This window comes from Notamacropus eugenii, chromosome 4 (genome assembly GCF_028372415.1).
Source record: "Notamacropus eugenii isolate mMacEug1 chromosome 4, mMacEug1.pri_v2, whole genome shotgun sequence".
In the NCBI taxonomy this organism is placed as follows: domain Eukaryota; kingdom Metazoa; phylum Chordata; class Mammalia; order Diprotodontia; family Macropodidae; genus Notamacropus; species Notamacropus eugenii.
In genome coordinates, this window is record NC_092875.1 from 418,027,434 (window position 1) to 418,053,624 (window position 26,191).

The 26,191-nt window shown below is 40.4% G+C and overlaps 1 protein-coding gene across 4 annotated transcripts; it reads right to left on the minus strand.

The window, feature by feature from the left end:
• Positions 1 to 1,282: 1,282 nt before the first annotated feature.
• On the minus strand, positions 1,283 to 25,182 carry FBXO4 (F-box protein 4). 4 transcript variants are annotated; one of them, XM_072605731.1, is made up of 7 exons: positions 24,970 to 25,182; positions 14,071 to 14,306; positions 13,088 to 13,308; positions 8,346 to 8,421; positions 8,057 to 8,232; positions 5,107 to 5,282; positions 1,283 to 2,162 (listed from the first exon to the last, which is right to left on the minus strand). In XM_072605731.1, exons 2-7 carry the CDS (start codon positions 14,283 to 14,285, stop codon positions 2,073 to 2,075), a joined length of 954 nt encoding a protein of 317 aa, XP_072461832.1. In that variant the 5' UTR covers positions 14,286 to 14,306; positions 24,970 to 25,182; the 3' UTR covers positions 1,283 to 2,072. The 4 variants fall into 4 exon arrangements, with proteins under 4 accessions (XP_072461832.1, XP_072461834.1, XP_072461833.1 ...); XM_072605733.1 differs by lacking the exon at positions 24,970 to 25,182 and adding an exon at positions 24,463 to 24,753; XM_072605732.1 differs by lacking the exon at positions 24,970 to 25,182 and adding an exon at positions 23,783 to 24,380.
• Positions 25,183 to 26,191: the final 1,009 nt, after the last annotated feature.

Sequence of the window (26,191 nt, forward strand, 5' to 3'; positions counted from 1 at the left end):
AATCATAAGGCCTGGAACTTCATTTCACTTTAGTAAGTGGTCAACTTTGGACAAACAATTTAAAGCTCTGTGTTACAATTTTTATATCTGTATAATGGGATAATAATACCTATCTACTTGCCTCACATATAACATAAAAATAAAATATGAAAAAGGTGTGAAAGCACTTAAGAGTGTCTCTTATATGTAACTTTCAACAAATTCAAAGTATTCTATTATTACTACTCAGGGGCATTTGAAAGTGTCCACAGTCATTTAGAAGCAGTGCTTACCAAACTTTGTCTTTCAATGGCATACTTGTGTTTGAAACGTGTATATTTGTATTTGTGTATTTGTAGCACTCTTAGGATAAAGGTTCCCCATAAAAACTTGTACAGGAACAAGGTCTATATCGAAGGAATAAACCTTTGACTAACATGAAGACAGAGTAGGGCACAGAGAAGTATCTAGAATAACTATTGGTCAGCTACTGCAGTGGATTTCATATTAGACACAAGGGATCACCTATGGCCAAGGCAAGAACAAGGTGGATTCTGATTTGGGAGTGCAGAGTAAGAAATATGGATTAAAGGGGAAGAGAAGTCCTGGATATCAGAGTAAGAATGGTACTATGACAGGCAAGGAAGAGAAGAAGTCATATCAAGAGTTATGAAAATAGTTTAAACCATTTCTTAGGATGAGTAACTTACTCCAGTCCTTTATTTTTCATCATAATTATATCTTTTTATATCTCCCTATGTGTAGAACACGAATTCTTAACCTGGGGTCCATGAACTTCTAAAAATGCATTTTGATAACGTATTTCAATATAATTTGTTTCCATTGTAATCCTGTATGTTTTACTTTATATATTTAAAAACATTATTCTGAGGAGTCTATCAGTCATCATACTGTCAAAGAGTCCATGATACAAAAGAGATTAAGAACCCTGGTCTGGAAAAATGTTTGTTCAGGGTATAGGCAAAAACATCATTCAATGAATGATTGAATAAACATAATTTTCAGTTCCTAGTCCTTATACTCACTTCCACTTTGATTACTGCTTTCACTAATTTTCCTGTACTAAATACTCCTGAATTAGGGTTTTAAGGACACTGGCTAACTCGGCAAACTGACTAGACAAAATCTAATTTCATTAATGGAAAAAAATTCTAATTTCATTAGTGAAAAGTGATGTTGCTATAAATATATTTGAGAGGTTAGGTAAGGAACTTATAAAAATTAATTTCAATTACCAATTTTTTCCTGTTGGAAATATATTTAAATATTACACTTGTATAAATAATGCATATATTTATACCTTTATTAAAATTTTTACATTTCTTAGCTCTCAACTGCATTAGTAAATTTCTACTGCCATTAACAGTGCATGAAAAAAAGTTTGATAATACAAGTGGCAACCCTAGAATACATTTTCCACATTTATCATATAGAATGTGAGTTTGGTATATCATGAGCTTTCCAACTTTACAAAAAATCAGAAAAATCTGCCAAGAAAAGTTGTCTCCACTAATGTTCAACAAGCATATGGAATTTACAGCTTAAGAGCTACCACTGGAACCACAGCAACCAATTATTTTCAAGCAGCACACAAAGAATGGGTATCTCTTCCCTGATAATGATTTATGGATCCTCAGGAAAGACCCTACAAAGCTTAGAAAACCAGGTACTTCCTAAAAGTACAATCTCTCAATTCATAGAGTAGTAGAAATGAAAAGTTGAGAATAAATGTACAAAAATGTACAAATGTCCTAACATTTCTGAATTTACGGACAGTAAAATAAGGAAAGTTAAATTTAAAATAAAAATATCAAAAATATCAAAAAAAATATCAAAAAGATTCATTGGGACAGGGTTAGGTGGCACCACATAAGCATTTCCTTTGTGATTCATTTAAAATTACAGCAAGATTTATTGTGGAAAACTCAGCAGTTACAGCTACGTCCATCTAAATCTCACCAGGCAGAAAACCAAGGAAAGGGCAAAGCAAGCTTGAGAAAACACCTACATCATGTCCTTAAAACCAGTTTTCAACTGGCTCAGTCCTTAAGTCAGTGCACATAAAAAGAAGATCACCGTGGATGTTTATAGTCAACTTCTCCAAGAATCCACTCAATGCCATTCAAAAACCCAGTTAAAGTCTCAGCTTCCACATCCTGCACCTAGGAAAATAGACAATAAAAGATTTTAATTTTTAAAAACAAAACTCTGTGACCAAAAAGAAAGGTTTTCTCAAAGTTGCAGAATAAAGAACTCTCTAATTGGCTGATCAGAATGTTTGGAGTTTCAATCTGAAAACCAACCTCTGAAAATCTGTCTCAATGGCCTCAGTGTTCTGGATATTGTTATACAATAATCAAAAGGAAGAGAGGAAACATCGTGTTTGCTACTTTGCGTGTCAGGATGTCTGTTAGGGTCCAGACTTTCCTGAGCATCAGAACTGTGGCATCTCCCAGTGGCTGCTGAGGTAGACACAGGTACATAGCTGGCTTCCACAATGGGTAAAGGGGCAAAAGAAAAAATATGCTCCCTTGTTTTAAGCCTAATGTAATGGAGGGCAGTTTTCAAAAGTGTTCATACTTAAAACTAAGCAGGAATTTACACAAACACATGAAAAATAAAGTATTTTTAAAAACAAAGACCCTAGAATGGGTCACTCCAATTTTATCAAGATAGGCATGCACTATAATAATTTCTATTATACTTCAACTGACTTGTGATTTCACCAATGTAAGCACTCCCTCTATGGGTAGAGACTGAAACCTTTCATCCTGAGGAATTCTTAGCTTCCCACAGATCCTCCAGACAGAAACTACCTAACAAGCTAGAGGCCCAAATGCAGTCCTGCTTTCTCCTCAGGATGCCCCTCTGTGAGTCTCCCCTCTCCTGCCTCCTCTTCTGGGCTGACCCCTCCTGAATGACATCTTTTATAGTTTTTCTTACATGCAGGCCTTGGTGGTGGTGTGCTAAAAGCTTACATATGTCCCTACCATGGGTCTCTTTGTTACTCTTTGGGCTATCTGCAGTTCTGATTCTTTGGATATTGTGATGATGCGCAGCCACATAGAATCGCCAAAACAATGATTTTTCCAGTTGAAAGATAGATTTTTTTCTGTCAGAAAGGAAAGGAGCCGGAGGTCGTTCAAAGAGGGGCGCAATCTCCCTAATGCAGCCCAGCCTGATTCCTCTTACTGATTTAGGTCCTGCTCACTGTCCAATTGCAGTGTTTGTCCAAGATATATATACGAATAAACTGACCCAAAAGGTTGAACATCTAAATGCATATGATATATTAATTATTATTAATTCAGTGAATATCATTTATTATGTATATTGTATTAAAGGGGCACATGGTAGTTGCTAAATTTCCAAGTCATTATTAGTTTATATGAATTAAGACAAATTATTCCAAAAAGGCTCACTTTAAATTCCAAAACATTACCCCAAAAGCCTTGAATAAACGAAGGTTACAGCTGATAAGCAATATGACATCATCATTACCAAAAGGATTTTTAATACTTTCATTTCTAATACATATAAAAGAACTGAATCACCCATCACTCACAAGAGACACAAGGATTAGATTCACAGTTAGAAGGTAATTCGGACATCCATCTAGTCCAAATCTCTCAATATCAGCATTTTTTTAACAAATAAGTAAACTCTTGTGAAGCCCGACCAAATGAAGCGACTTGTCATACAGGTAGCAAGTCTCAAAGTTGGGATCTGAATACAAGTCGTCTGATTCCTAATCTAGCACTCCTTCCACCAAACCACACTGCCATCAATATTATGGAGCGTGCAGTACTTTTAACAAACTAATGTATTACTTATGAAAAAATTCCAATGATGAAGGTTGAAAAAACAAAATTATCATCCAATCTATGACTATTTTCCCTGACGTTTGCTAGCAGAGTGACAACAGACAAGCTGCATAATTTCCATGTGCTTCAATTCCTTTGAACTTATCTATAAAATGAGGGGACTAGACTAAAAGGGAAATAAGATGCCTTTCAAATCTATGATCCTATGATCTGTTAAATCACAGATGGGCTACAATGTGTATTGGTGGGGGTGTTTCCACACCTAGAGTTCCCTATGCTAAGGAAATCACAGTTCCTTTCTCTGTATGTATCTACATTTCCTGAAAGTCTAAAACATTGCTTCATACATACACATAGTAGGCACTCAAATATTTGCTTAACTGAACTGCTACTTTATTGTTTTTCTATACTCTCATATAGACAGAGACCAATGAAGTAGATTAGCAGTTGATCACTTCAAACTGAGTTTCATGGATCCCAAATTATCAATGCATTCTGCTGGATTCCCCAGCAGAGAAAACGAAAGGTCGGTTGGGGGAAGCCGTGACAAGAGGGCATGACGCTTCTAGTTCATCATTCTTAGAAAGTGGTACCGAGTGACTGAAGGAATGAGTTTCCAGTCCCTGAGAATGATTTTCTCTTCCTTGAGTGCTGCCAGCCCTCTCTTGGTTTCAATATGAGGTCGACACTCATGGGGAGGGACAGGATCAAAAGAGAATAGAAGTAATGGGGGACAGGACAGGATGGAGGGAAATATAGTTAGTCTTATACAACACAACTATTATGGAAGTCATTTGCAAAACTACACAGATTTGGCCTATATTGAATTGCTTGCCTTCCAAAGGGAAGGGGTGGGGAGGGAGGGAGGTAAAGAAGTTGGAACTCAAAGTGTTAGGAACAACTGTCGAGTAATGTTCTTGCCACTAGGAAACAAGAAATACAGGTAAAGGGGTATAGAAAGTTATCTGGCCCTACAGGACAAAAGAGAAGTTGGAGACAAGGGCAGAGAGGGATGATAGAAGAGAGAGCAGATTGGTGATAGGGGCAATTAGAATGCTCGGTGTTTGGGGGGGGAGGGGACAAAAGGGGAGAAAATTTGGAACCCAAAATTTTGTTAAAATGAATGTTAAAAGTTAAATAAATAAATTTTAAAAAAAAACACTAAAAAAAAATCAATGCATTCTGTAGCTTTTGACTTCTATAACTAGCTTTAGTATGCTATTGAATTACATAAAAACGTTAAGAGAAAAATTAAGTGAATGAGAAAGAAATGTGAACTTACCATCCATGGCAGTTGAAGTTCATTTAGTTTCAGCTCATGTGCCAAATAAAAACAAGGCATTCTTTTTACAGTGGCTTGAGAAATACAAGATAAAACCAGCAAAGGTCTTTCTGGGGATCCAAAGGCTGGGTTTGTCATTGCCATAATGTGAGAAAATTCATCTTCCCATTCATGTTCTAAAGTACACAAGGAGAAACATTTGCATCTTTTGTGAGAGGACAATGACCACAATCACATAAAATATATGAAAATTACTCATTTTCTATACTCAGCTGCTATTCTGACAAAACTGTACTAAGCATACCTGACAGTATATTTCATTTTTCTGTATTAATATGCCCAGTGCCTAATACACTGTCTAACACGCAGCAGGAACTTAATGAATGCTTATTGATTATGAGATGTCAAGTTTTTTAAGAGAAACTAAAGAATTACAATGCAGATGTCTCATATACTCATAATCTAATACCCAAGTCATTCACAAATTCCTTATAGTTGTCTCTCACCATTTTTTAAAGACCCAACCTATAACTAATTTCAATTTTCACTGACCTCAATGATATGGTACACTTTGCTATCACTGGGTGTTTAGGATACCCATTCTTTTTTTTTTCTACTTCTTTTTAATTCTCTTTCATTTCAAAAGAACACTGGGTTAGGAACCAGGTGGTCTTGATTTTATTCCTGGCTTTAGCACTTACTAATTAATTAGCTCTATAATCTCATGCAAGGAAAAGTTTCTCCAAGCCTTGGGTTTTCTAACCTGTAAAATGAAGGGCTTGAACCAGATTATGTCAATGTCTCTTCCAGTTCTAATCCTATAATTTTATTCTATTTCCCTTCATTCTGTCTCCCCTCTTCTGACACTTTGGTTTCAGCTCAAAATTGAAGTAGAATTAAACATCAGTTTTGACTTTTCCCAACCAGACTAATGAATAGGATACCTTCATATTCAGTCAGTCACCAAGCATATATCAAGCACTGACTGTGTGTGAAGCCATGCAGAAGGTGCTGCAAGGGACACAAAAGCAGGGCTAGCTCCTGATACTGAAGCACTCCCAAGTTCATTTTCACTGCTAGGTGTTAACATACTGGAGAAATCGATGGCTGCCTATACATAACAGTCCTGGACTGGAAGGAACATTGAAAAAATCAATCAGTCCATCTCTTTGCTTCATAGCTCAAATCACAGAAACTGCAGTCTAGTCTACTCTTTCAAATAACCGTGAAGTAGCGAGTCTCTCTCATACTCTTTGAGTTAGGATGATCTTCCTAGTTTCTTCATTGTTTCATTCATTTGACAGGTACGCAGAGTGCCTGGTCTGCATGAATCCTTGTGCTAGGTTTGTGTGGGAAGCAAAGATGTTTCAGACATGATCTCTGATCTCAACAGTCTAGTAGGGACCATGAAACATGCACATGAGTAACTACATGTAAGACAGTATGAGATAAATTCCCTAAGGGTTAAACAAGCCAATTATCCCAAGGGTTTAGAGGCACCATTTCTGTGAGAGGTGCCCAGGAAGGGCTTCATTAAACATGTGGCATTTGCGTTCGGCCATAACAGAACTTATGTCTTTCCTGAAGCAATTCAATCACTTTTGACTCTGTCCCATTCATGGTAAATAATAGATTAAAAACTCATACTTATACAATGTTTTTAGGTTACCACGTATTTTCCTCAGAAAAACGGTGAGACAGAGAATTCAAGTATTACTGTCTTGATTTTATAGAAGAGACCAAGGCTCAGAGTGGTGAAGAGACTTGAAGTCTAGCAAATACTAGACACAAGATGTGAACCCAGGTTTCCTGACAAAATTCTGGGCTCTTTCCACCATATCATCACACACCTCTCAAGAAACAACTTAAAAAAAACAGATTAAAAAATAGCTAAGTCTATGTTTGAGCTGGGGAAGGGCAAGAGAGAGAGGTGTCTTCTTTATGGCCAAATGAGATGAATTTCAATGCTAATCCAAATTCACCTTGCACAAATAAGCAATTAAGATAATTTTTAAAATTATAAGTTCAGCACTCTTATATAGACATACATTAGTAGGAAATAAGTGGTAGTTATCTGATCACCAATATTTAAAAAACATTTAATAGTCAAATGTTACCATACCTTTTCTACTAGAGACCAGCCCAATTCTATTAGCCAAACATAATATCAACAAACATTTATATAGCACTTTAGAGCTTTCAAATTCTTTCCTTTACTAGGCATGTGGTCTCTCATAATAAAGTCTATTTTCCAGTACTTACTGTTTTCACTAATCTCTTATGAATATGCTCTCTCAAAATCTCTACTCTACAGCTAGTTAAGAGCCTAAAGCACCTTTGTAAAAAAGGCCTCTGAAATTAGAAATAAAAATATGGGCAAGTCACTTAATCTCTCAATGCTCTAAGAAACTCCTGAAGCTAGAAATTACAAAGAAGGCATTGACCTGCATTGGGAGAAGGAATTTCCTTGACTAGGAATTCCCTTCATCAGTGAAATCACAGGTCTAATCTCTCTTACTGAGGCAGGAAATTAGTGCTGGCCCTAAGTCATCTGCACCCTAATGTCAGCATTACATAACACAAAAGGAAAAGTTCACAATTATATAGGAAATATGGATTATGCAGACAACTAAGCTTCTCAATTGGGGCCAATGCTCTACTCTGACCTTTTCCTTTATTATCTGGGCGAGTAAAAAAAAAAACAAAGCAGAAATAGGATTTTATTCTTGGCCAAGATTATACAAATAAGAGGATTTGTATAAAACCCACTTCAGAAGCAGGACTAAATAAGAACTGTTTACAGAATATCAAACAATCACATTATCCAAATTAACCAGTCAGTCATTATGTCCTTAAGAAACTCATATTTTAAAAAAAATACATTTTCCCATTTGCATTGCAAACAATAAAATGGCCAGGGTGATTTTTTTTAAGATAAGAAAATGCTTACTTTTGAGAGCTTCACCATTTGCAACATAGATGAACCCATCCACCACTTCACACACCTTCTGAATTTGGGGAATCACACTGTATCGGCCACTCTGTTCATCATTTCCTGGAATCTGCCTGTTGAATATTTTGTTGACTGCACTCGTTTGCTCTTCTCTGGCTCGATCCCTTTCCTTCCTAAAACACAAAGTTTTTAAAATGAAAACACAAGCAGAAGTTCGACAGGACCCTAACCCATAAAAACGCCTCAGTCCAGATCCCAGGTAAAGCCACGAGATAAGGACCCTTACCTAGTGGTTGAATATAATACCAAGATATTGAATTTATGTTGGTTGCTCAATTGAAAGCTGATTCCCGATCCAATGCCTGAAGGAGAAGAATACAAAATCAAAACAATTTATTATAAATACAGCAGGAGACAAAGACTGAAGGAAAAAAACACCTAGTGAGAACAAAAGGAGCCAAATGGTAATTTTTTATGTTGGCTCCGGAATTAAACATTATACCTGAGCTGAAGAAAAGGGTGGCTGCATGTGACTTTCATTCATGCAGTATTAAAAATCTGGATAGAGAACAACAAAGGACAGTGAGCCTTAGACAATACCCTCTTACCCATTAGCAAAAAGCTAATGTAAGCCATTAAACTAAGTTTATATAGATTTCTGATAAAAGCTAAAATAACTACTTTAAAAGGAATATATTTCCACTCCAACCATAAAAAAAATTGTAACACTCTAAAAATTGGGTGAGAGGTGTGTGTGTGTGTGTGTGTGTGTGTGTGTGTGTGTGTGTGTGTGTGTGTGTGTGTGGTTAAAGAGTGAGCAATTTGAAAGGTGCTAACCTATACTGAAGGTTCAGGATTATTATTCTGCATTTTTTATATTAAACTAAAAAAAGAGAGTTTTGGTGGGGTTTGTATTATACTGTATTTTGGCAATTTGGAATCAAAATTAAAAGCAAATGTGGATAATCAGTGGTCTAGCAGAATGAACAATGAAAAATTTAAAGATTGGATAATGTCCAATAGGAATTATTTCATTTGCAAGTTATTACATACACATAAAATCATTCCCCAAAACCAATTTTTTCCTAAGAAGCATCTGCCTTGACCATTTGGCCACTAATGATCACTAGTAAAATAGATTTTACAAAAACAATTTATTTCAAACCTGAAAGTAAAACTTAATCAAAACTGTACCAAAACTCAGGAAAATCTTCTCTACATAAGTAGTCTGAGCAATAGAAGTTTAGACAGCATGCTCCACGAATTCTATAATTTTCCCAAGTTTACTGTACACACATCAGTCACCAGCCCATCAAAATGAAGTTGGATAGTGCCAAATTGCACCAAGTAACAGTAACAGCTCCTATATGTGTACGTTATATAAATGTGTATATCTACATACACTTATTGTTTGTTGCTGCTCAGTTGTTTCAGTTGTGTCTGGTTCTTCATGACACCGTTTGAAGTTTCTTTTTTTCAGTTTCTATTTATTTTATTTTTAATTTATGAGATCAAACAAACACTTCCATAACACAGTGAAATAAAAAAGATGACTGCATATGAAACTGCAAGTCTACTATGCACAATTTGCTATTCCTTTCAAATATATAACAAAATTATCATGCAAATTTCTTTTTGGGGGGGGTGTTTCTTGGCAAAGATACTAGACAACTAGAGTGGTTTGTCATTTCTTTCTCCTGTATGTGTATGTGTGTATGCACATATATAAAAATAGCTAACATATAGTGCTTTAAAGTCTACAAAGTGTTTTATGTATATTTTCTCATTTGAATTCCATAATTACCCTGGAAAGTGCTATTTTACAGATAAGTAAATTGAGACTTAGGGAAGTGGTTTGCCCGTAGTCAAACAATTATTAAATGTTTACCCAGGATACTCTGCTACTTTCATCTCCCAGTCTACTATTCTTTAGACTCAGCATCACTACAAAATTTAAAAAATACGTAATCATTTTGCAATTGGTAGGGAAATTTTATTTTTAAGTTTGTTTCTTAGTATGAAGCTACTGAATCCACAAATTATTAGTAACTTATTTGATGTTTCAAAGAAGATGTGTCCTACCAAAATATACACTCCTTTGCCCTATCAGCCAAGGTCAATATCTTTTTAAATAAATCACTGCCATAGGCCTTTAACCTTCCAAGGCTTAAGGGAGCTTTTTAAAAAAGTGTATTACTTTGTCTTGGTTGATCTATAACTTCAATGATACGAAAGTGGAGCACAAACTGTCCGTGCAATTTTTGCTCATGTCTTTCTATAAAGGTTCAATAGAGAATCCACCCCAGTGCACCTGGGACATTCTCACTGGTTTTTTATTATTTCAGGGGGTTCCAATGTACTCAGGTTGTTGTCTATTTTTTTTTCATTCTCACTATTCCATCTCCTATCCAGTCATATAAGTCCACCATACACAAGGGAGCAAAAAGCTTAATGAATAATCCATTTTTTAAAAAATTCTCATTTTGAGTATTATTGAGGGCTTTTTGCTACCAAGGTATATTCAAGTTTAGGAAACTCATATGATGCATCATGACTTTATTTAGTGAAAACATGAGCAATTAAAGCAGTTCTACATTTCATGTACAATTAACAGCGGCAAAGTAACAAACTTCTTCAACCCCAGAACATCAATCAACAAGCATTTACTGCCTACTGTATGCCAAACACTGGAGAAGGAAACGGCAATCCACTCCAATACCTTGGCCAAGAAAAGCCCATGGAGAGTATTGCGCTCTGGTCCACTGAGTCATGAAGAGTAAGGACATACAAATGTGCTATGTCCTATGCTAAGCACTGGAAATACAAGGACAAAAGCATAAGCCTCTGCCCCCAAGGAACTTACTTTAAAACAGAAATACACAGGATATATATACATGCATACAGGATAGTTTGGGGAACAACACCACTAGCAGTTAGAAGGATTAAAAAAGGCTTCGTGTAAAAGGTAATGCCTAAATGCAAGTATTTTTAAAAATAAAATTGCATTAACATAACTTGTTTTTACATTGCCTAAAGTTTCTCCTGTATCTCCCTCCTTCTCCTTCCCAGAGAGTTAGTCTAAATAACAAAGAATCCTCTTTAAAAAAAAAAAAAAAAGACAAAAATAAGAAAAAAATGATCAATTCTTTTTAATGTGACATTTATTCAATGTTCTACACTATCAGACTCTCATTTCTGCAAAGGAATGAAGTGAGGGGAAGTGTCTCCTCATATCTCTTCATGAGGCCAAGCTTGTTTTCTGTAATTCCACAACATTCATTTTCAGTTGTGTTGTGCCTATTTTGCTGTCCTCATTGTTCATATTTGTATTGCTGTTTTCACTGTTTATTGTTTTCTTGCATCTCTTTACTTTGTACCATTCACGGAAGTCTTTCTATGGTTCTGAACTACGGTTCTGATGGAAACTAGGAATTCAAAAGGTGAACTAGAGGAACATGTGTGTGTTCGTCCTTCGTTGCCAAAGAAGACCATGCCATCAGAGAAATGATAACACGACTTGCACTTGACTTTGTTTTGAGTGAGGGAGGGCTGTGCAGGTCACCAGCCTCACTTCTCCTCCAGAGCCATCTGAATCCAGTGACCAGATATTCATCAGGATGACTGGAGATAACCCAGGATGAGGCAATTGGGGTAAAGTGACTTTCCCAAGGTCATGCAGCTAGTGAGTATCAAGTGTCTGAGGTGAGATTTGAACTCAGGTCCTCCTGACTCCTGCGCTAGGGCTCTATTCACCACACCACTTAGCTGCCCCACTACAGGAAGATAAGGAGAGACTGAAGATGAGAGAGACAGAGTGGAGGCAGGGAGAGAGAATGAATATAAATGACCCACAGGGCTAAGATCCTGGAGGAGTCAGAATTGGATGAGATCAATAGCACAATGAGACAAGATGGCCTTGGCAACGAAAAACGCTACCTCTTCAACAGAGACTGGAGTGAAGGAGGAGAAAAATGGAGGTCATGTAAAGGGGCTTTGAGGTAGTCCTTTTCAAAAAGTCCTCTTCCTTCTACCTTCTACTCTGTCCTCACAGATTTCACCCATTCTCCCCAGGTCAACTACTACCTCAACATAAATGCCTCCTTTAAATGTCTACACCAGCCATAATCTCTCCCCTAAGATGCAGATGTGTATCTTTAACCATGTGACATCTCCATATGAAAGCAACATGTTAAAAACTCCAGCCTCCCATTTCTCCAAAAGCCATCTCTTCTTCCTGATTTTCCCACTTTTGTCAACAATGCTTCCCCAGATACCTAAGCCTGAAACCTTAGGTACCTCTCTCTCCCTTGTCCTCCTCCTTATTCTCCAGAGCTAATCAACAGGTCTTATCAGTTCTTTCTTCCTAAATTCTCTCAAATTTCTTACCCCTTTCTCTCTTCACTACTGTTACCCTAGTTCAGGTCCCTCATCACTGCCTGAAAAAATTCACTCTTCACTGTGTTTTCCACTTCCAGTTGTCCCCCAACTCCAACTCACTGCATTCACTGTTGCTATGGGAGCTGGAATAAGGAAGCAAATATCACTCAGCTGGTACTTAGCACATAATCTTTTTGTGTATGTGTCCTGTATTGTTAGCTCCGGAGGGGTTAGTACCAAGTCTTACATGTTACTGTATCCCCAGCACCTAGTAAAATGATCTATGTAGAGTAAAAATTCAAGAAATATTAGCTGCTATTGACTCTTTCTAAACTACAACACCTATGGTGTCAAACTATGACAACTATGACCTCTACTGTAAAAATAAAAGCTCTGTTAACCAGGAAGTTTGTCATAATCTTCAGCTGTTGTATAAATTTATTTTTTCATTAACTTCCAAGAAAAAGCTCAATATTTTCGAGGTGAATTTTAACTCACTGGTCCTACGAGATGTCCCACTGCAACAAATTAATCTACCTTACTTGTTTCAAATAGTCAACTCACTATTAAATAATGAACAATTTTCTGCCTATTCAACTCAAGCCCAAAGTGTTCAAATTCTCATACGCCGTAGATGAATGTGGAAATTACCATCAATCTGCCTCTGAGGTAAACCAGCCATTGGTGAAAGCTCCGTGCAAGACATCAAGCTCAATACCAAAGATACATGCAGCTCTTCCAAACCTGGTCCAAACATAGCAAATCGAGGTTCTGTCTGAAGGATCAGTGACTGCAAAAAAGAGGCAACAGCTCCATACATGTGGCGACTGGATTTCAAGTGTCTTCTGGTATGTGGACAGCTCATTTTATACCTGTTTAAGATAGCCATAACTAGAAATTAAAAAGAAGAAAAACAACTTATTTATGATAATGTATCTTCTTTTATCATTTTCATTAACCTGCTGAGGCTGTCTCATGAGGAATTTTAAGTCTGTCAATCAACAAGATTGTTAAATAGTTAAAAAACAAATGTAATGAAGGTATTTCAGGTGTTAGCAACAAGTCACCCTCTGCTACCTCAGACCTAGAAAATTGGGAAAAATGACCAAAACAAACAAACCGAAAGAACCAGAAATAGTCAACACTGAGAAGACTATGGACCCACAAGATTATCAATATACTGTTAGTAGAACTGTGACTTGATCCATATGTGTTCTGGAAAAACAATTGGAATTATGTGTGAAAAGTTAACTAACCTGTTTATAACCTTTGACCCAATGATCCCACTACTGGGTCTTGACTGATGTCATTCACCCCACCATGAAAAGACACAGCTTCTGTCTCTGACTCATCTGAGTCTGCCAGGACCTAAGTCCCAGGGAAAGGATCATAAATTTAGAGCTGAAGGGGACTTAACATGTAACAGAGTCCAAACATCTTGGTTTTATGAGGGAGGAAATTGAAGCCCACAGAACTTAAAAGATTTGCTGAAGGTCACATACCTAAACAAATGGCAGTCAGAAATGGCATCCAAATCCTCTGACTCCAACTCTGGAATGACACTACACTGCCTTCATAGGAAGCAGTCACGGTTTTGTTTTGTTTTTTTTAGTTTTATGAAACTGAATACTTACATTGCCATATAGTCATAAAGTTCATTGTCAATAACCTCAGATAAGGGTTTTTTTAAGACTTGTAGATCTGGTAGAGATTTCCAGTCAACGGATGACCAAGAGGGAATATCCCGCAAAAGAAAAAATTTCCACAGCATAGGATCTCGTACAGTTACATTCCAATATCGACTTGTCCTTCCCAGTTCAAACAGATCATGAGGTGAAAGAAATGACATAATGTATAACTGCACATAAATCTGAAACACAGAAGGACAAGAAAGTGGGTAAACTGGAGCTTTAATAAATCAGAGCCTACATCATGTGTACTTGATTAAAAACAATTACAATACAAGGAATTGGAGGACTGCAAGATTATCAAATGTCATTAGCCCTTAAAGCTGCATTTTTTGTTTTGGTCTGTAGCCATAATTTTATTTACTCACTGAGGTGTAAAGAACAGCCTGACACAAACCCTCTTCCAAGGATGCTGATGGGCTGCATCACTGGGAACTCATGGTCCCAGAGAATCACGTGAGGGCACGGAGAAACCGAGCGACTTACAGAAGGCCACCGGCAATGCTTGAAACCAGCGCTTCCGGACTTCAGAGCCAACTTTCCTATCCCTCACAGCATGCTGCCTCTCTGTAACATATTGTCATCTAACACAAATCCCTCATTCTGTAATTTAAATCTATTTTTTCTGCCTTCAGTGGAAAAATATGGTCACTATTTCACTCTCATTATGGACATTTTCAACCCTTAAAATGTAGTACTCTTCTGTTGTCTTTCTTGCAAAAATCTAACAGTAGTCAATAGGCAATTATGATTTAATATTACATTACTTTATTTTTAAAAAAACACACTGTAAAAGTCCATCATCTGAGTTTCCATCCAAAATCCAATTTACTATTTTATGGAAGTCTAACCCATCTTACAGGCAATGACTGGTTCGAATTTAATTTTTTCAGGGGGTTAAACCATCAATTGATCAACAAACATTTACTAAGTGCTTACTATGTGAGAGGCACTGTGCTTGGCACCAGGAATATAACAATTCCCACTTTTGAAGAACCACTTTCTAACAAGGAAGGAAAGCACACACAGGATCACAAATTGCAGAAACACAAATTAAAAGAATATAAATATATACAAAGAAATTAAATTCAAGGTGTGTGTGTTCATCCTTCATTGCCAAAGAAGACCATGCCATCAGAGAAATGATGACACGACTTGCACTTGACTTTGTTTTGAGCGAGGGAGGGCTGCGCAGGTCATCAGCCTCACTTCTCCTCCAGAGCCATCTGAATCCAGTGACCAGATATTTATCAGGATGGCTGAAGATGACCCAGGATGAGGCAATTGGGGTTAAGTGACTTGCCCAAGAGTTTGGAGGAAAAGCACTAGAGCTCAGGGGATCAGGAAAGGTATCTTGTGGAAGATAATGTCTGAGCTTCATGATGAAGGAAGAGAAGGATGCTCTGAGAGAGTGCATTCTTGGTATAGGCAACAGTGCAGAGAGGGGCGAGGGGCGTCTGTGTGAAAAACAGAGGAAGGAGAGTTTGGCAGGATTACAGAGCAGGGGGAGAAGTAATATCCAACAATCTTGAAAAGACAGGGTGGGACCAGGTTGTAAAGGGCTTTAAAAACCAAATAGAAGATTTTATATTTTATCCCAGAGGCACAAGAGTCAATGTAGTTGATTGAGCAGGAGTGTAACATGACAAGATCTGCACTGAAGGAAAACTACTTTAGTGGCGGTGTGTCGGAGTGATCACGGACTTAAGGCAAGGAAACTAATTAAAAGAGCATGTCATGATAATCTATGGAAGAAGGGATGAGAGCATGGCAGCTTGTGACAAAAGAGAAAGAGCAGGATACGAGAGATGTTGTATGGCTAGAAATAGAAAATCTGGCTAGTGATGTTTGGATATTTGGGTGGGTCATCAAGGCCAATACCAAGGTTATAAAATTGGAGTTAAAATTGGAAGGATGGTGGTGACTTGTACAGAAATAGGAAGTTCAGAAGTGTGGAGGGTGATAAGATTAGTGGGATGAGGGGAGGAGACAATGATTCAGTTTTGAATGTTTCAGATGTCTCTGAAAGTTCAATTTAAAATGTCCAATAGGCAAGCAGTAACACAGGACTGGAGCTCAAAATAGAGACTGGATTTAGACCTATAAATCTTACAGTGATCTTCATAAAGACGGTAATTTAAGTGTATGGGAAATGATGAGAGAGTTTAGGATGAAAAGAATGTCTAGGACAAAACCTTAGGAAACATCCAATTAGGTAATATCATATGCATGCTGAATCAGCAAAGGAAACCAAAAAGAAGCTAATCAGATAAGTGGGACGAAAACCAAGAGATAGCAGTGTCAAGAAAACCCAAAGTGGAGAGACAGTGACAAGGTGGTCAACAGGTGCTATGTGAGGCGGACAGTTTGTGGATGAAGACTAAGAAAAAAAATCAGATTTTGCAGCTAAGAGATTGCTGGTAACTTTGGAGAGAGGAGTTTCAGTTGTATGATGAGCTCAGAAGAGAGACTGCAAAGGGTTAAGTTAAGAACTAACAGGAGAGGAACTGAAGGTCAGGATTTTGACATCTTTTCTGAGGAATTTAAGAAAAGAAATTGAAGATGATAGCTTGAAAGGGATGAGAGGGCATAATGAAGAGGTCTTTAACAATGAGGTAGATGTGGACAGATTTGGAGACAGTAGGAAAGGAATGAGGAGATGGAGATAACAAAAGGAGGCAGAAGGAGAAAGGAGAGAACAAAGAAAAGGACAGGAAAAGAGAGGAAAATAAAGGGAAGAGAATAATTGAGGATGCAATCTGTTGGACAAAATGAGAAGGGACCAGGTACACACGTAGAGGAGTTGGCCTGGACAAGGAAAAAAGGTCAACTGTGATGAAGTGGGGGAAAGTGAGTAGAAGCCAAGGTGGTGGAGGAGCAAAAAGCAGTGCATAGAGGAGCTCCCCCCAATTCCCCTCCAAATACGTCTAGAAAATAAACCAGTCCCAATCCCAATAGGAAAATACAAGAAAAAGTCAGTGAGTATATTTCAAGCCCAAGTTGGCACAGAGAGATAGGGAGGTCTATGAACGCTAGGGATGGGGCCTGGGCATACTGCACTCAGCACACACCAGCCAAAGAGAAGCTGTGAATCAGGGCAAAAAGAGGACTCAGATACATACCAGGGCACCCAAAAGGGACAGGTGCAAAATGGCAGCTTTGTTGCCTCCTACCCGGTTCCAAGTCACAGATCCAGGGTGGGCCTAAAGAAAAGATCTATCTTGTGACTCCTCCACTCTCCCCCGCCACCTCAACACACAACAGTCTCAGACCCTAAGCAGTAGACCTAGAAGAAGCAGGTTCAGAAGCAAACAAGTAACAGAGTGGTTCAAACCTCTGCAAGCGGAGCGAGGTTATAATTCCAAGTTTTTAACTCAGTCTGCAGAGGATCGGGGCAGGAACCCTGGAAGAAAGGAGAGCCTTCATTTCTGTTACTCTGAACGGCAGAGTTTCCACCTGGCTGACCATGGCTGAATCTAGCAGCAGGCTTTTATTGCTTGGACCCAAACCTGGGTCAGGAACACTCAATGAACCAAGAAGACAGAGTCAGAACCAGCTCAGACACTCTCTACTGAAAAGGACAGAGGTAGACCTTATCATCAAGTCTGGTCAAGAAGCAGGCTGGAAGAATTAAAAAAAAATCCACCATAAAATGCCACTGTGGTAATAGGGATGTCCAAGACACAAAATCAGAAGAAAAGAACTATTCCAAAACATCTACCAGCACAGTCTGCAAAAAAAAAAAAGAAGAAGCAGCAGTGTGGGAATAAATTCAACTAGAATTCCTGGAAGAGAATAAATTACGTTTTGTTAGGGTTTTTAAAGCGCTAAAAGTATTTTGGTCAATAAAATGAGAACACTAGAGGAAAAAAATTGGAAAAGAAATGAGAGATGAAAGAAAGAATTAAAAAGGAAATTAGCAATTTGACACAAGAGATACAAAACCTTGCCCAAGCAAAAAAAAACTACAACTTACTGGATATCAAAATGTACCAGAGAAAAGTCAACGACTCCATGAGACAAGAAGAACTATTACAATGAAGTCAAGATTGAAAAACAAGACAAAATAAAATGTATCTTCATAGCAAAAACAACTGACCTGGAAAATAAATAAAGGAGAAAAAAATTAAGAATCATCAAACTGTCTAAACACCATGACCAAATAGCCTAGACATCACAGTTAAAGAAATCTTAAAAGAAAGCTGCCCAGATCTCTTAGAATCAGCACCTAAAGTAGAAAGAAAAGGAATCCTCTGATCACCTCCTGAATGCCTCCAAATGAAAACTCTCAAGAATATTACAGCCAAAACGCAGAGCCTCCAGGTCAAAGGGGGGGGAAATACTGTAAATGGTCATAAAGAAAATATTCAAGTATTCAGAAACTGGAATACCATATTCCATAAGGCAAAGGATATGGGCCAAGAATAACTTAACCAGAAAAACTGAATATAATGCTACAGGGGAAAAAAATTGTCCTTTAATGAAACAGAGGACTTATAAGAATTCCTGATGAAAAGATCAGAGTTCTGCAAAAACTCTGAAGTCCAGACACAAGAGTAAAGAGAAAGATAAAAGGGTAAACATGAATAATGATAAAAGACTAAAGAAAGAAAAACTGCTTACATTCTAATATGATGAAGTGATACACACACCCCCATGAACTTTATCATCATCAGGAGTCATAGACGAATAATTAGACTGAAGGTTTGGGAACAGGTCTATTATGTCTTGATGATCCTAAATGAAAAATAGGCAAAGGGAAAGAATATATTGGAAGGGAAGGGAACATAATTGAGGGTAGGCCAATACTTGAACCTCACTGACATTTGAACTGGTAAAAATAGGGAAGAACACACACACATTTTGGGTACAAACATACATTTCACTTATCATGGAAATAGGAGGAAAAGGGGAAAGAAGGAATTGGGGCAAAGGGCACAGTACACATGCATCCTTTTCCTCTTTCTTTTACCTCTCTGGGATGCAGGCCTAGTCGCGGTATTTTGGGGTCAAAGGGCTTGCAGTTTTATATAGTACTTCTTATTTTACATTGGCCGAAGTCACTCTAAGTGGAATTTCTTTCTATCTATTTCTGCTAAACTTTGGTAATGTGTAGAAATGTCAATGATTTCTATGAGTTTATTTCATTTCTTACAGCTTTTTGTAACTTGTTAATTTCAACTACTTTTTAGTTGATTTTCTAAGCATGCCAGCATATCATTTGTAAAGAGTAAGAGTTTTGTTTCCTTGTTACTTATCCTAATACCTTTAATTTCTTTTTCTTCTCTTATTGAAATAGATAGCATTTCTAGATATTACTGGATAATAACAGTAATAATGGGCATTCTTGCTTCCCCCCTTTTCTTACTGGAAAGGTTTCTTGCTTATCCCCCATTACAAATAATACTTGTTCATGGGTTTAGATAGATAATCCTCATTATTCTAAGGAAAGCTTCATTGATTCCTATGCTTTCTGGTGTTCATAATAGGAATGAGTGCCGTATTTTATCAAAAGCTTTTTCTGCATCTATTGAGATAATCATATGCTTTCTGTTAGTTTTGTTGCTGATATGGCCAATTGTGCTGATAGTCTTCCTAATATTGAGCCAATCCTGCATTTTTGATATACTCTCACCTAGGCATAGTATATTACTTTTGTGATATATTGCTGTAATCTCCTTACTAGCATTTTATTTTAAAGTTTTCCAGTAATATTCATTAGAGAAACTGGACTTGTTTTTTTTGTTTTTGCTCGTTCCTGATTTAGGTGCTGGTACCACATCTGTGCTGTTAAAGGAATTTGGTAGGGCTCCACCTTTCCCTAGTTTTCCAAATAGTTTATGTAGTATTAGAATTAACCCCAACCAAGGTCCCTGGCTCCCATGCAGCTGCAAGTGCTATCACTCCTTTTGGCCTTGAGACTGTGACTTAGAACTACATATGAGCAATGCAAAAGGGACTAAACCCAGAACCACCAAAGGGTCCCTTGCAATCTCCTTCCAACCATCTGTCTGACTCCCTTCCCACCACCACCTGTGAGCTGAGAGCTCCTGATGCTGCTGCCACCACCAATGCAGCCACCTCCAAGATCCCTGGTGAGACAGATCTTTCCTGCCAATCTCCTAAATTGTCATGGGATGGAAAATTGTTCCACTCAACTTTTTTGTAGGTTTTGCTTCTTCCGAATTCTATTTGAGGTGTCATTTTAGAGTCACTGGCTGGGAATCTGGGAGAGGTCAGTGTACTGCTAATGTATTTTTTCTTTAATTTGGAGATCTTTCCCATAAATTAATAGGTCCATGTGACATGTTTAAATGACCTGGAAGCCTAAGTCACCTAAGTCTGCGGTGGGAGGAGCTTGCTGAGTGGGTGGAGCAAGAAGAGGCAGAGCTGGAGCGGAGCTGAGAGGTAGTTGGTCAGACTAGTCAGAGCTGGGAAGGGCAGGGGAAGCAGGCAGCTGAGACTGCGAGTGTTTGTGGGAAGGTCTGATAATGCATATAGACATCTTGGTTACTCTGATGGATTTCTTTGTTGCTATGATGGATTTGGCTTTCTGGTGTTTGAATAAACATTTTGGTTCTGTCTTCCATGTGGAGAGTCTATGATTTTTGCAATTCAGAATTGTGCCAGGAGAGGATATCACACTGGTGCTACAGTCGGCTGAGTACTTTTCTAGTCTGCCATCTTCACTTCCTCAAGTTACTTTTCATATGAAAAATAATAATCATAGAGGCAGCATGGCAGTGGCTACTAGGTCAGGCTTAGAGTCAGTGACAGTCTTTACATACCCAGGATGGTGCTTCATAAATTATGATTAACAGATTGGTTTTACCTTGAACACAAATGGGGTGACCATGGTCACTTACCCTCTCATTACCTGAGGCAACTGTAATACTGTAAGACATGGACAAGTTGCCTATATGCATCTACAGAAGGAGTTTCTGAGTTTCTATCCCAATTCTTTAAACAAATTAAATAGAAGGTCTGAAACTCTACCCTGCCAATCCCCCCAAAAAATCTACCATCACTAATGTTTCTTATTAACAACTCATTACTAACAAGTTTCAGGCAGCTAAGTGGTACAGAGGTTACGGTATCAAGCCTGGAGTCAAAAAGACCTGAATTCAAATTTGGCCTCAGAAACATACTAGGTGTATAACCCTGAGCAAGTCACTTAACTCTGTTGGTCTCAATTTCTTCATCTATAAAATGTGCTAAAGAAGGAAATGATAAACTACTCCAGTATCTTTGCCAAAAACCCCAAATGGGGTTACAATGAGTCAACACAACTGAAACAACTGAAAAACATGAATAAGAGTTACTGACTCCTAGGAAAAAACTATCCACTTAATTAACTCCATTTCCTCTCCTCTAACTTCTCAACCTTTCGTAATCTAGCTTCCAGTTTCATCACTCAACTGAAATTGCGCTGTTCCAGGTTACCAGTATTTTAAATCTAAATCTGATGACCTTTTCCAAGCCCTAGTACTTCTTGACCTCTCTGCTGCATGTGACACTGTTGTCTATCCCTCTCCCCCAGATACCACTATCTCCTGGCATTTCGAATACTGCTCTCTGTTAATTCGCCTACCTAACAAACTCTCTTTAGTATTCTTTAGAGGCTCGTCATCCATATTATCATGTCTCTCAGTTCTGGGGATACCCCACTGCTGTCTTGGGCACGTAATTCTTTCTTCTCTGCACTCTAGCTTGGAATGTCTACGCCAAGGACTCCCAGACCTATACATGTATAGAGCTTTAACCTCTTCTGCATCATTCTACTGAAAATTTCATGTCACAGAGAGTATATCAAACTCAACATGTCCAAAACTGAACTCACTGTCTTTTCCCCTAAATCTACCTCTCTACCCAATTTCCCTATTTCTGTCAAGAGCACCACCATTCTTTCAGGCTCCTAGCCAGGTTCAAAACCTCAGCATCATTCTCAAAATTTACTTTCTCACTCCACATATCCAATCCAGTTTTCAAAGCTTGTCACTTGGACCTCCACATCTCCCATATCTGTTCTGTTCTCAGTACTCATGCATCTACCAGCTTAACTCTGGTCCTCATTACTTCCTGCCTAGACCATTGCAATGGCCTCCTATTTGGCCCTCCTACCTCAGGTTTCTCCTTGTTCTAATACATCACGCACCCAGCTGCTGAAGTCATATTCCTTAAGTGTAGATCTCTACTCAGCAAACTACAGTTGCTCTCCATCGCCTCAGCATAAAATATAAACTTCTTTGTTTTTTAAAACCCAAAACATGGTCCCAAATTTTGTTTCCAACCTCATTAATGAAGGTGCCCTGTACAATTTATTAAATCTTAAAACTTCACTAAGACTTTTGGGATAGTCAATGAACATTTATTAAAACTCCTACTGTGTGCCAGCCAGCCATCATGCTAAACCATGGAGATACAGAAACAAAGGCAAAGACAGTATCCACTCTCAAGGAGTTCACAGTTCAACGGGGGGGGGGGGGGGGGGGGGGGGGGGGGGGGCACAATATGCAAATAAACTGGGGGAAATCAACAAAGGGAAGGAATTAGAATTAAGGGGAATCAGGAAAGGTTTCCTCTAGAAGGTGGGATTTCGTTGTTTGTCCTTTATTTTTGAAGACCAAAGACACCCTGATGGCTGATGTCTTGACCCCAAGGTGAGACTTTAGCTGGGACATGAAGGAAGTCAGGGAAGCCAAGATACACTCCCTCCTGCGCCCTAGAGTTCAGTCAAACTGCCCTTCTCCCTGTTCTTCACACACAGAACTCCATCTTTCCTTTGCAATGTCTTTCCTCTGTGCCTGAAATACCTTCCCTCTCATCTTAGCCTTAGAGTCCCTCACTTCTTTCAAGACTTAGCGGAAGCACCATCTGCTACAGGATTCTTTCTGAATCGTCCCAACTCCTTAGTGCTTACTCTGAGTGAGGTCAGTGTTGCTTACTAGACACAAGGCTTGACATCACGAAGAGCCAAGTCCAAATTCTGTTTCTCAGATACTTACTGTGTGACCCTGAGCAAGTCACTGAATAGCTGGGCCTCAGTTTACTTATCAGTAATATAGGTCACAGAAACTACCTCAAAGGGTTATAGGGAGAATTAAATGAAATCTCATGTGTCAGGCACTCTGTAAACCTTAAAACCATGTAACAGTTGGCTGCTATTATATACTTCCGTAGGTGACTGCTGTTTCAAAAGCCTCTCCTACAGAAATCGCTGCCTGGAAGAGCAGAGGAGCCTGGCATGTAGATGTGTGTCCAGGCTGTCTGGGGCCATACTGTGTTTTTCCCAATGGAATGCCAACTTCTTGAGAGCCAGGTTTCATTTCTTTGCTGTCTGACACTGGGCAAGTTGCTTCTCCCATGCGTGAAACGTTCTTCCATCTTCCCTCAGCCTTGCAGAATCCCTCACTCCTGTCAAGACCTCAGTTTCCTCATCTATAAAATGGGGAAAAGAGTAGACCCTCTTTTCCAGGGTGGCTCTGGGGCTCAAATGAGGTAGCTGAGGACCCAGCACATAGGACACCGGGATAAATGACAGTCTCTTAAGCCTGCCTGCCTCAGTTTCCTCATCTGTAAAATGGGGAAAAGAGCAGCCCCTCTTTTCCAGGGTGGCTGAGAACCCAGCACATAGGACACCGGGATAAATGACACTCACTTAGGCCTGCCTGCCTCAGTTTCCTCATCTGTAAAACAAGCTGGAGAAGGAAATGCCAGAGCACTTCGATATCTTCGCTAAGAAAACCCCAAATGGGGCCATGAAGAGCTGGGCACGGAGGCTGCGAACGTCAGACGAGCTCCTTACAAGGGCTTACGAGTGCCCGGCACACAGTAGGCGCCGTATGTTAGCATCACCACAGCAAGCCACAGGCTGCTTGCCCGCGTCTCCTGGCCTGGCACCTCAGCACAGCGCCTGGCGCACGCGCAGTAGGCGCTCCCGACATGTTAGCCGCTTACTATCTCTGTAGCCCCCGCATCTGGCTGCGGGTTGGCACAGAGCTGGCACTTAATCAGTGCCGGCGGACCACGAGGCAGCGCGGCCTGGTGGGCAGAGGGCCGGCCTCGGGCCGGACAACACCAAGCTGGGGGCTGCTACACGTTCGTCTCCCAGGGCGGCACACAGCAGGCGCTTAATCAATGCTGGTGATAACCAAAGGGCACACTAGGACCTTCGTCCCGGCCCGCCACGCAGCCCGCCGGCCCAAACAGGCCCGAAGGCGCCCAATCCCAGGCAGCGGCAGAGGGCCGGGGCCGGAGGGCCGGGGGGCCGGGGTCTCGCCCCTCCCCCGCCTTCCCCGCGCGCGCAGGCGCACTGGCCGCCGGGCCTCCCTCACCCACCGGCAGCCTGGTCAGGGCGCAGGCCTCCTCGTCCTCCGCCGGCGTGGCGCCCTGCTCCGGCCTCTCCTTGCCCACCGACTGCCAGAAGCTCCTCCAGCCGCTCAGGATCGCCGCCTCCAGGCGGCTCCGGTCACTGAGGGGCGGCAGGGACGTGCCGGAGCCGCTGCAGCCCGGCTCACTCTCCGCCATGGCTGCCGGCCTGGAGCCGCAGTACCGACCCTGGGCCGAGGAGGAGGAGCTCGGGCAGCATTCCAGCGGGCGGCCGCCGACGCTGGCCCCGGACGGGCCCGGCTTCCGGGGGGCACGCGGCGCGCGGGGCGGGGGCGCGCGGGGCCCGGGGCGTGGACGCGCGGGGCGGGCGCGCGCGGGGCCCTGGGCTGGGCCCTCGCCGTCGGCGCCCTGGCCCTCCCAGCTTCCATCCCTGGCCAGATCTTTTCCCGTCTTCACCTCTCCCGTCCCTTCCCTCCTTACCCAGCTGCCCCCTCAGTTCAGCACCTGAGCACCCACCTCTCGCCACCCAAGCCCACGGTCACGCGGCCAGCTTTAGCGGCATCCTGTGGTTTCTCTTCAGCTTTGAAAGCCCTGCGCAGCGTGGCCTTGGTCTCTTTCAGCTTTCATTACACGTTCCCTCCTCCATCTCCCATCTCCGTGCCTTTGCACCGGCTGCCACTCATGCCAGCCCCGCAAGAATCCTCCTCCTCGAAGATGCAGCTGCCAGCGCCTTCCCTCCCAGGCTACTCTGCCTTTCACTGCTGTATTTATGCCGCGCGTAGTTTTGTATGTACTTGGCTCCCCCATTAGAATGTAAGTGGGCTGCTGGCGGAGACTCGTTGTCTGGGATGTAATAGGTGCTTCCCGTTGTTTTAATTCTGGTGCCCAAAGCGGATTATAAGAGAGAGAAGGCGGCTGGAGCGTGGCTGGGCGGCTTGGCCGGTTCCCACCAGTCAGCATGGCACACATCCTCCCCCCCATCTTAAAGGTCTGGTGGGGAAGGGGGGTGGCTCAGCGGGAAGGCCGCCGTGAATCATTAAAAACAGTAAAGGGCACCTTTCTCACGCAGACTATTTAAAAGACTTAGGAGGAATTTCCACCTTTAGAACCAGAAACCAGCTACTTCAGTGCTCTCAGCAGTTGTGGAGACTGAAACCTAGAGGTTCCCTGATTTAACTTGCCCTAAGCACACAGGTTTTTAAGTGGGAGAACCAGAAATACTGTAAGTGAAAACCAAGCAAGGTATCCATTGGAATCGATCAGTCATTCACTTAACAAGCATTTTATCTGTACCTCCGAGCCAAGTACAGCGCTAGCAGCTGGGCATCAGAGACAAAAATACAGAACGTCCCGCCCTCCTAGGACTTATGGTCTCCAGCAGTTCTACAAGTAACATACTGATGTCCAACTCCGAGCAGATCAAGCTGCCCTTAATTTATTCTTTCATATTCTTGAGACTCCAGACTTAATAATGGGCATATCACCAAATTCTGCCTGGAGCATTTAATTAATGATTCCTGAACGAAGACTGCCTGCGAAGTCCCAAACAGCAGCTCATTCCTCCAACAAGCATTCGTTTAAGCCCCTGCCACATCCACACCACTGTGCTAGTCTTGGGAATACAAACAGCACCTGTCCTCAAGCAGCTGACATTATACTGGGGGGGAGGGGTGGAAGCAGGGAGGAGGAAACAACGTATACGTACTCAAATAGATACAAAGCATATACAATGTATTTG